The sequence below is a fragment of the Coturnix japonica genome, chromosome 18 (genome assembly GCF_001577835.2).
Source record: "Coturnix japonica isolate 7356 chromosome 18, Coturnix japonica 2.1, whole genome shotgun sequence".
Lineage (NCBI taxonomy): Eukaryota > Metazoa > Chordata > Aves > Galliformes > Phasianidae > Coturnix > Coturnix japonica.
This window is the reverse complement of record NC_029533.1, coordinates 3,190,048-3,201,359: the sequence shown is the minus strand read 5'-3', so window position 1 is coordinate 3,201,359 and position 11,312 is coordinate 3,190,048. Positions and strand designations below refer to the sequence as shown.

The 11,312-nt window shown below is 40.2% G+C and overlaps 1 protein-coding gene across 5 annotated transcripts in view; it reads right to left on the bottom strand.

The window, feature by feature from the left end:
- Positions 1-21: 21 nt before the first annotated feature.
- The window catches only part of CD7 (CD7 molecule), a 32,491-nt gene continuing 21,200 nt past the window's right edge, over positions 22-11,312 (bottom strand). For 3 of the 5 annotated variants that reach the window (XM_015880072.2, XM_032448295.1, XM_015880071.2), the window contains exons 5-11: positions 10,677-10,811; positions 10,350-10,382; positions 6,850-9,855; positions 5,161-5,508; positions 4,015-4,359; positions 2,628-2,737; positions 22-1,836 (exon numbers count right to left, since the gene is read on the bottom strand). In XM_015880072.2, the coding sequence (XP_015735558.1) occupies positions 1,726-1,836; positions 2,628-2,737; positions 4,015-4,359; positions 5,161-5,508; positions 6,850-6,922 (987 nt within the window). In that variant the 5' untranslated portion in view covers positions 6,923-9,855; positions 10,350-10,382; positions 10,677-10,811 and the 3' untranslated portion in view covers positions 22-1,725. The remainder of the gene's footprint in view (positions 1,837-2,627; positions 2,738-4,014; positions 4,360-5,160; positions 5,509-6,849; positions 9,856-10,349; positions 10,383-10,676; positions 10,812-11,312) is intronic. The other 2 variants (XM_032448296.1, XM_015880074.2) reach the window with 2 other exon arrangements.

The following is an 11,312-nucleotide window of genomic DNA, read 5'->3' as shown; positions in this document are numbered from 1 at the left end:
AAACAAAGAAGACTTTGCAAATAAAGAGGAAAATGGTTATCACGCTTTATTTGAAGTGCTGGCAGGTGAAATTAGCAAAAAAAAAAACAACAAAAAACACAAAAAACCAAAAAACAAAAAACAAAAAAACAACAACAAACAAACAAACAAAAAAACAACCTTCATATCACTCTATTTTGAATTATAATCTACACAAAAAAAGTCCATTAAATATCCAGCATTAATTTGCAAGACACATAAAACAGTCTTTAATACATGTAAAAAGTAGCAAATAACTGTATAAAACTCCTGGGTGCATCAGTTTATCCACATGAAGCCATGTGGACACTCCTCTGCTACAAGGGAAATCCAGACCCACCAGACATTTGGATGAACAGATTTCCTCCTTGGATCTGGTTCACAGTATTTCACAAGTGATGTTTGAAAGGAAATGACCTCTCCCAAGCAGCAGGGTTGTCATGGAAGATCTTGTGTGCCTGGATTAAAACCAGCTAAGCACACTTATAGATGTGAAACCAACCTTAGTCCCTCAAAAAATAGACACATCAGTAAAGAAAGACTCTAGTTCTAGCCTGTCCATAGATGGCACAAACCATTCCTGTTAATCCTGCCTCTTCATCAGGCAATTTCATATTCTTTTGGGCATGCAAAATTGGAAACTGTTCTTTCCACTACTGACCCAGCTCTGCAAAACCCAACACTCCTGGGGACAACTATTACCTTTCTCCAGCTGTGGAGACCTGTGCTCATCCTAAGGATTCTAAGCTATTACCAACTAAAATGTATGGCTGATGAGAGTTTAGCAAAAATTCTCCCTTAGAACAGTTTTGGATCAGGCTCAGCCATGACTGCTGGCATGCAGTCCTTAGTTTTTTCCCAGCTTAGTTAACCCTGTATTGTACTGTTTAAAGTAATGAGCCTGGAGAAATACAGTCTGCTGTATCGTTTTTAAGACATCTTGAGTTTGAGGCAACACCCATGTCACATATTTCTGCTTTCCTACAAAGCCATCATGCGCTAAGTCTAATAGTTTCGTGTGTCAACAATGTCAAGACTGTCTCCATCCGTGCCATATCTCCAACAAGATCACTAATTTAATAGCTACATTTGACTGCAATTTTATTGGACCATTCTGACCTTTGAAGGGCTAAACCCATACATCAAGCCCTTTGCTCCTAATGTATTCTGTTCCCAAGTTTCTGAATTATCTTCAGAATTCGCTTTAACTTCTGAGTAGTTTTAGCTACCAAAGCTCTTGAGCAGACACACATCGACATTTAAGAAAGCTGTACTCCATTCATACGTGAATCTATTGCTTATTATTCATCAAACCTGTTGTGGTCTTCCTGAGCATTTACTAAAGTTCAGAACCAGACTTCTCAAACCATTACAACTTCCCTATAAGGAAGTTCAGTCTAAGAAACAATCTCATATATTGCCTATAGTCAAATGTACACTCCAAAAATACTGCTTTCCACACCACGCTGCAAATACATGTGGAGGTTACACACGTCTCCATCTTTTCTATACATAAAAAAGTAAAAGGCATTTAACGAGCGGTCAAAATAAGTAAAAACAGCTTTGGAAACAAGGCAGATTTTTCCTTCCGCTAAACAAGGTAGGTAATAGCATTTCTGGTTCAGCTACTACATCAAGTTGCTAAGGCAGCTCTCAGACACCTAAAAAGGAACAGTCAATCCACGCGTGGTCCCAGCTCACAGCAGTTTAATTGTTATTTGAGTAAGTGTTAGTTCTGACTAAGGTGTTGCTTCTAGAACTGAAGGACATATCTTCGTACACTACATTTATTTTCTTTTTCTGGAAAAAATTCTTCATCTGCAAAACAAAGCAAGAAACCATTAAGAAGAGAGCTTGAAATGGAGCCAGCTTACCTTCTAGTTGTCTGGTTGCTTGTGAAAAAATATACTGCTAAATTTCTTTTGGAATATGATGACATCTTTATGTGGAAACTTATGACCTGATGGTTTCACTCTGCATTATCAGCCTTATGCAATCCCACTAAATATTCCTTCAAGATTTGGATGTAATTGCAGTCCCAATATAAATAATGCTTATCATTAAATTTTTGCTTGTTACCAATACCACAAGAAAGCAGCTCCCACAGCCTTGACTACCCCACAATGATACAATGCTATTTTCAGCTGATCTGAAGCTGCAAGTACAGCACAAGAGTCTGACCTGTGAATCCTACTGTTAATTTTGAGTAATGTTTATGGAGTGTAAAAAACTCCCTCGTGAAGTTTCTTGTCATGACTGATGACAAATTAATAGAAGCAAAACAGAATCAAGGATTGCCCCATTTGGGGAAATAGATAAAATACATGGCTGTGTTGCTGACTACAGAGCTTACCCAAGTTTCCTGCTGAAAAGCAAACACTATCTCATAACTTACTAAATGCTCCAGAAGCATAAGGCAGTATTTACCTCCAAAAACTTACAGCAAGCAGACACTGAACAAGGGCAAGGAGGAGACAATATAAAACCTTAGGTTTATCAACCTGTTTGCTTGACTCAATTGCTGTTTCACACAATACATTTGAGTATAATTGAAAACACATCTATTCACTCAACCTGGATTCAGTTTTGCATGGTAACAGCATACTCACATCGATACGGCTCAAGATGTAGCATGTCAGTGCAGATAACAGCAGTGCTACCACAATGGTAGGAATGTAGATGGCCAAGGAACTGGTACTGCATACTGTCTGCTTCCCACCTGCATGTGGAATTGCATTAGTAGTAATACATAAAAGTGAGGAGAAGTAGAATTTTACTTTTATCATAGAAAACTTATTCATGTCTAGGGGTGGCCCTGGTCAGCAGGAAATCAACTAAGATCAGCACAATACACAGCCACATTTGTCACCCTGTCACTCTTCTCATTGTCATTCCCTCTGATTCCCTCCCAGAGGCAAGTGATGACTGCGAGCGGTAAGTGAGGAGCACTCCACGAAGGTGATGGCTTCTGTAACTCACATCAGAAGCAGAACCACACGCTCACAATGGAAACAGAAAATGTTTTACTGCAGTGTCACAGCAGTACAGAGGTCTCCACCACTGTAGGTAAGAATTACACAACAGCCAGTTTGGGAGGATGAAAGCAGTACAGACAAAAGAGGCTGTTGTGATCTGTGTTATTTACAACGTGTAGAATAGTGCCAGTGGGAAGGGTTATAGTTCTCTAGAACCTAAATTTACCCATATCTGAATAACTTCACCCCACTGCCTTGATGAGCAGCTGTCATTTTCCCCAAGTCAAGTTAACAAGTTGTTGCACAGATGTGATCAGCAGATGAGAATGAGACCACAGTCTTTATCTGCAGGCTGCAAATAGACCCTTCACAACTCATAGCACCTGTGTAAACCTTAGTTTAATTGCCCAAAGATCCCATCAAAGTCCAATGCTTAAACTGCACAAGAAACATCAAAATCAAGTGTTATACTGCTGTTTTCATCTTCATCTTCAAAACTGCAAGATCAAAAACCTGGCTCTGTAAAATATGCTTACATTTTGCTTAGTAAATAATAAGGATGTACGAGAACATCTTTGTTATCTTTGGTGCTGTAAGTAAATATCTAAGGACTTGTTCTGTACTTCCTGGCATAGACTTGCTATAGTGAATGGTTTCTAAAGGACATTAAGTCCCATTAAGGTGATAGAACTGATGCTAAAAGCACCGATTCATTTTCTGAAACAGACAGAGTTTTCACACAGTGAAGAGATTATTGTCTGATTTTGACCTTTTTCTTTGTTAAGATACATGATTATATTCAGTTTCCCCTTTTAAAATCCCCTTTTGGTTGTTCAATGGCAGGTAGAAGCACTTATTTAGGACTTGGAATACAACAGTGCAGAGGAGTCCAAGCACTCTCCCCAGCCTTGCCTAGCCATGGAGCAGTGCTCTTCCTGGTTTGACTAAAGTTCTGCAAGCTTTTACTCTGCCTTTTGTTTTCTAGCATGCCTATAGTTATTTATGATTAAACAAACAGTACCTTTAACCAGCAACATGGTACCGCTTTCACTGACTGTGAGAGAGGAATTTTTCAGCGCCGCAGCACATACATATATATCGGTATCGCTTTCCTGTAGGTTGTGGAGAGTTATCACCAGTTTCTCCTCTTGCTTTGAACACTCCAAGCGATTAGCAAAAGTGGGAGAAATAGTCGAAGTGTTCTGACTTGAAACACACAACACATTTTCAAGTTGCATGTGAATCTTGAGCAACATGATCTCTTCATCTTCGTGTGAGCTCTTCAACACACAGGTAATGTTGATGGACTCTCCTTGTTGAGTGCTGACAGACTGTGGTGATTGTTCAATGACCCCATTGGTTTTAGCTAAAAACAAAGAGAGATTAATGGCTGCCTCATACAACACACTATGGAACAAATAGAGAAAAAAACAAAGCATGGAAATTTTGATAAAATGGGATTTTTTAAGGATAAATCTCTGCATGCTTTCAGTATACTTCATACTTTCTGATGTTATCATTGACAATGATATTTGATCTATGAGGGAATAAAGACAACTCATCATTTTTGTGCAAAGATAACCCTGGAAAGGTTGCAACCATTTCATGGAAGAGGTTCAGCATCAAAATGATATAAAAGATAATTTTAAAACATAATTTGAAGAAACAGTTTAGAACCAACAAGATGGAATTCACTTGAGAAAACACAGTGAAGAAGTCTGAAAAGAGAAGCCTAAGGAAGAATGTGATAATTAGATTTAAATGCCCATTACTGATCCTGCAATAAATGAACTAGATCAGGTTAAATGGTCTCACCAGCAATGTAAGTATATCTGGGAATAACCTTCTAAAGAACATCTCAACCCTCTTTTAATAAGCATAAAAATTAAACAAGAGGAGAAAGGAAAAGAGAAGAGCAGAAAATAAAAGAAGACAGAAGAATTCTTCTCCTAACCAGAAATGATTATAAACAGGGAAGTTTCCTCTAAAAAGAGATAAAACATGAATCCCTGTATCCACTGACATTCAACAAACCCTGCCTAGCACTTAGCACCAGCTTCCTCTTTGCATGACACTCTGTTAGACTCTATGCTTTTTTCCCAATCCATTATTTAAAATAAACCGCTGTATTTATTAATTCATAATACACAGAAGGGAACCACTATACCTCTCACAACCACAGTGACTGACTTCCCATCTCGCCTAAAGTGACGGCCATTCTTTTTAGTGTAGCTGCTGCAGTAGTAGATATTTGAATCAGATTTCTGTATGTTGTGCACAGTGATTATGAGATTTCTTCCTTCCTTTGAATACTTGGTGCGATTAGCAAAATTCGGATGTATATTTGAAGTATTCTTGGCGGAAACGTATACAATATTGGTTCGCGTCGTTCTAGTCCTCAAGTATGTCCCCACTTCATTTTCTGAACTGTTCTTCGAACAAGTTACATTAATGGAGTCTCCTTCCCAAACACTGATAATGTCTGTTGACCATTCAGTAAATTTATTTTCTTCACCTACAGATAAGAAATGCAATGGAAATTATAACATCAGATTTCTTTATGTATATATATTAATTTGCAAACGTAACTACGTTGTCAGCGGAACAGCTGTGAGCCTGAACCTTATTCTTTATATTCCATATATATGGTCATTTTCCTGTCCCAAACCCTACAGTGCCTTTTGCTCTTATTGACCTGCATGACTCAATATCTTCCCAAAGCTTAAAAGACTTTGACCCCCCAAAAGTGGCTTCTGTCACTCATGCAAAAAAATATAGTCTGACCTAAAGGTTCCCACTATTAGATCTTAAAATGCAAAGCTCATGGAACTGATCTCAATAATCGGAGCTGGCTGAGGATCTAAATCTGGAGTTCAAAGGGATGACAAAATGGCAGAGAATAGAAGAAAATCTTATATTTCAAAGAAAAAATAAGCTTTAGTAGGAAATCAGGAAACTCAATAATGCAGCCTCTCAGGAAGAAAGCAGCAGAAGGTACAGTGCTACAGCCTATATTAAGAAACAAAGGTATAAAAACATGTAAAAATACCATCTGTGTTCTCCAATGACCTGAAAATAACAAGAAACTGTACAAGAAGTTCTTACAGACTGAACTGTGAGGAATAGAGATCGAATGGCAAACATGTAAAGGAAACCACATTCCAAACAAGAAAAGAAAGATGAAATAGAGAAAACAGTATAGAAAGAGATGACTGTTCAGTGTTTATAAGATGATTAAGGTACCCTACATACTTTAAACAACTCACTTTAATGAGGGAACAATCACAGAAGTCAAACACAGATAGACAACATCATCAGAATTTAGATACACTAAGTTAATCCAATCTGCCCAGAGAGAACATTCTGCATCCTACGTTTAGAGAATTAAAGCAATCCATGAGTCACCGGCAATTACTTTTCGAAGTAGAAGAGAAACTGGGCAATTGAGAAGGCAAGAGAAGTGCAGAGTGTTCTGATTTAACAACCTGGGAGAGAAAGCTCAGGAACTCATCTCCATCAGCCTAAAATCAGCACTTCTAAGCTGAATCCCATTTACATGATATAATAACCCCAGTAGTCAATGGCAAGCAGCCACAGCCAGTCAAACATTGTCTCTAAAATATCAGAGTTAAAAAAAGAAAAAAAAAAAAGTTCAAGAATTAAACTATATTTGCAGAAATTGAACGTTTTTTCCAAGTTCCACCTGCTAATGGTGAATTATCCAGAGGGTAAACCAATAAGAGAAGGAGAGAAGGAAGGAGGAAAAGAAGGAAAGAAGGGAAGGATGAAAGAAAGGAAGAAAGGAGAAGAAAATACTGAGTCTTGCAAAATATAAGAGCAGCTATGCTGTACCTACCATGTTGGCCAGGGAAGAATGGGAGAAGCAGAAGTAAGAGATACACCAATGGGAGTGGGGACATCCACTGCATCTTCAAAGGTCTTTTTAGCTGATCTTCCCAATTTAACTCAACTGATGAGTTAAAGACCCAAAGCACTGAGTGCCACAGCTTGGCCTGTTATTTTCCAGCTACACCAGCTGTTTACTAAATGAAAGTAGCACCCTCCCCCAAGTAACATAAATAGAGTGGGGAAAGATTCATAAACTGAAGCTTTGACTTCACACATACAACGCCCACAGCTTCTTACAAATGAACAACCCCTAACCTGTGAATAGAAGCAGCCACATCTCAGTGCAGTCAGCTGAGGAAAGGTGGGCTCAGAGCTGCTCCTCACCCTGCCACGTCAGGATGTTATCACATGTGGTCACCCTGCTGGAAGCTTGGGCACTCAGCACAGTGGATACAGAAAATCAATGCTCCCACAGCCTCAGCATGACTAAAGTGCATTGGGACATCACTCTCAGACACAGGGTTTAAATTTTGGATGGTAGCCAGGGTTGCACTTGATGATCCTTGTGAGCCTCTACCATCTGAGGGTATTCTACACTTCTATGCCATGTCCTTTTCATGTGGATCTGGCTTCCCACTGAACGACATTCTGTAGCCTCTAACCATCAGCAAAAGGACATCTCAGACACAGCTTGATCTTGCTCTCCTCCTGATAATGAGGAACAGCTCTTCTTGCATCACAGTTGTCTCTGTGAATGGACAGGGAACAAATGTGTTCCCAAAGAATTCTTGAATGCTCAAAAGCTGAGAAATTTTCATCAATTATCATGAAGAAACCCAAATTTATGTGGGAACGCAAAGAGATGAACAAGCCAAAAGACAGCATGATCAACAACCAGCGCATAGCCAGCTTTTAAGCTGATACTGTGCTGTCATGAGTATTTAACCACAGGAGGTTCAGCAAGCTTCTTCCCTAGAAGTGTGGTCAGGCATTGGCACAGGCTGTCCAGTGAGGAGGTGGAGTCACTGTGCCTGGAGGTGCTAAAGAGCCATGGAGATGTGGCACTGAGGGACACGGTTTAGTTGGCAATATTGGTGGCAGGTGAATGGTTGGACTTGATGATCTAGAGGTCTTCCCCAACCTTAACAATTTTAGGAGTATAACAACATAAAACTCATGCAAACAAAATTACAGCTGTAAAATTATGCCATTTACTGAGTCATACTGCCCGGTGCTTTCAATCAATCTTTATTTAAGAACTGTGTATTTGCACATACATATTTACTTGTAAAACCTCTCATAAAGCAGCATAAATCATCTGCTCCAAGCAAAGAGCATAAAAAGAGAATTAGAGCAATGAGCATTAAAGTAATTTTCCCCCCAATACATTAGTGTTACCAGGAAAACAGAGCCCAGGAGCCACAAAGCAGAACAGCTGGTAGTGACACCTCTCAATATCACAGCTGCATAATAGTCAGCAGAAAGGCAGAAGAAATGGAAAGGAGGGTGTCTGGGTGAGCCACGAAGACCAGCTTATGACTGCATCCTGTGATTGACAGCTCAACAGCCGTCACTGGGCAGAATCATCCTGGTAACCTCGGTTCTAAAAACTTAACCAGCTCTCTGGCTCCAACTGGTGTTAAAGATTAGGAATGAAATCTGCTCATTATTATCTGAAACCCTCACGTTTATACAATGTAAGTGCTCAAATATCTTGTTGTCCCTTTCCCAAAGAACTCAGAACCTGATGGTATACAAAGAAAAGAGAACCTCCAAAAAAAACCCCGCACAATATTAACCATGAATTTGAACACCACACGTAAGAACACAAAGTTGTATGTATGCATTATAAGACCATATTAGAGAGCTGAGTTACGATTACTTTAGGTCAGAGGGAGCATAAATCCCCCACTGCTAAGGCTGGGGTTGTGTCTTGCCTCTAACAAGGGTGAAGTAGAAGGGCAGACACTTATCTGTACTTCTGAAGTTAATGTTTAACATATCTCTTGTTGTCCTTCATGATTAACTTTTCAATTTCGGTTTCAGACGTCTGCTTTGAAGATCAGGCCCCTCTCCCAAAACAAATCAGTCACCTCACTAAATGCCTTCCGACACAAGCACAGAGACTAATTGGGAGCTAAAGGATGATGAACCACAACCATGTCATTGCATTATGACACGGAAAACATATAGAGAACCTTTGTTGCAGGGGTTCAACACACACTTCTCCTGAGCACAGATGCAGTTCTCTAAAGGACTTTGGTTTGCGAGGTTGAATCTGTCAGATCATCCATTGAGAGGAGTCAGCTGGTCTAAGCCTGCGCTGCTGAGCCAGCTGCTCATCCTTGTGATGATGGTGGCCCTCAGCCAAGCACCAGGGGAGGACAGGAGCTCCAAGAACCTTCAGGCATTGCTGGTAGAAGCCTGGAGCTGAACATGTTGGGCAATCTCAGTCCTCAAGAAATGTCTGGGAGCAGTGAAGGCACATTTGTGAACGTTGTCTAAAAGTGTTTCTTCAGTTGGTGGCTGTGCTTCATTGCTGAGGGGCACGCGGCTGGCATTTTCTCTTTTGTAGATGGTGTTTCAAATAACTATGAGGTTTTTACTTTCACAAACTTGTTTGATTAATCTAGCAGGTGAGAATTGAAGGAAAAATATCTATGAGGCCAAAGGCATAGGTTGATTTCAGTGAGAATTACAAGCGAATTATAACACCAGAGGGCAGAACCTCAAGAGAGCCACTAGATGTATATCTTTTGCATAGCCCAGCAGTATGATTATCTCCATGTCTTAATCATAACTACAGCGACACTACCATTGCACTATCCTACTGAGTTTTGCTAGCACTTGTGTACATAAATTTTTTTCCCAGATCAACTTGTGTTTTATCTACCTGCAGATACTCATTAGTCTCAGCTTGTTATCACTGGCTTCCCTTGTAGTCACCAGAGAGAAACAGGCGCCTTCACAGGAAAGACAAATGGCCTTCAAGACAGCTGTGTCTCCCCATTCACTAGAAAGGGAGCACAAGATACAATGCTTAGGCTATAAATACCTCCTAACCAAGTTAACCTTAAACAAATTAGATTTGAAATTCAATTCTTAGACTCTGGAAAGGAACAGTGAACTAGCATGGCAAAGCCAACAGGAGCATTTGGTTCTAAAGTAGGATGGGGCAGCTGAATAACTGAAAGGAGCCGTGTCAGCTTCTGGCAGTACATAGGCTCCTGTAAACACTGGAGCCAAGGTAGGTCCAGGGTAAATACGTCTGTGTAGAACTGTGCAAATGATCAACACATAAGTTTTAATACCACTGCAGAGTCACATCAGGGCATAGGGTCAGAGCTATGGGATTAAAATCTACTGACACTGCTTTGATGCAGTGAGAAAACAGGCATTCACTGAATGTGGTCCTAGTGAACACACCTCATCCTTCACTGAGCACCCTCCTCCCATTGCAGCAATGGGATCTCAACAGTTATTAAAGTAAAAAAAGCCACTGCTTACCTGGAGGAATTGTCACGAACACTGCGGTAGGTCCTAGGAAAACAGCAGTAATTAAAACCCAGCATTAGCAAAGATGTACTTAGAAGAATTAAAACTAACAGTCCTGCAGTTGTTTTTCCCCCTTTACTACCTATTTTCATGCCACTGGCTGGCCAAGCATCCCCTTCACGATGAACATCATTTGGCAACTTCATAAACAATTATTTTGAAAACGAGGTCCAGAAATAAAACCCTGTATGCTTCCTTCTCTATGCTTCCTTCTCCACTCCCAGGGCTGGCTGAGAAGGCCTGTTACCCACAGGAACATGATCTTTTGTCAGACCATACCTTGATGCCTCCAGGGCCTCCTCTTGTAACAATATATGGACAGCAGTATTGCTCCTCCTGCACAAACCCCGAGTATCAGGAATATGGCAGTGAGGCCAGTTTGGTTGTTTTCACCAACTGAATACTGGTGATCGCCTGCAGAGCAGAATAAAATTAATCCAACAAGTGTGCCAGGATAGAAGACTGCTTCATAAGCTGGGGCTAGTGCTCCTGTAATGCAGCCCACAAGGGCTGGTATGGAAAACGGGACTGATGAAGGAGAGAACAAATAGCCCATGGCTCTGGATACCTTAACAGAGATAGTTGTAACAAAAGAATGACTATCAGCATTCAGAACGAACTCTTGACTTCCCACCAGGACAGATATGTCTATCATACAAAATAACCGAGCACAATAGGTACCAGAGCTCATATCCTGAAAACTTGAGGAATAGCTTTGTGAAGTCACCCAGTGATTTTACTGTTAGCCAGTTTTACTTGTTTGGGTAGTTGCTGTTTTGCTAATAAACAGATGTAGAAAGCAAATGCTAGAAAAACATTTTTCGAAGCAGCATGGTTCTGGATAGTGTGTGTTTCAGATAGAGGGATTTGATAAGGACAAGATGTTCAGCTACGTCAGTGATGAGTTCAAAGGCC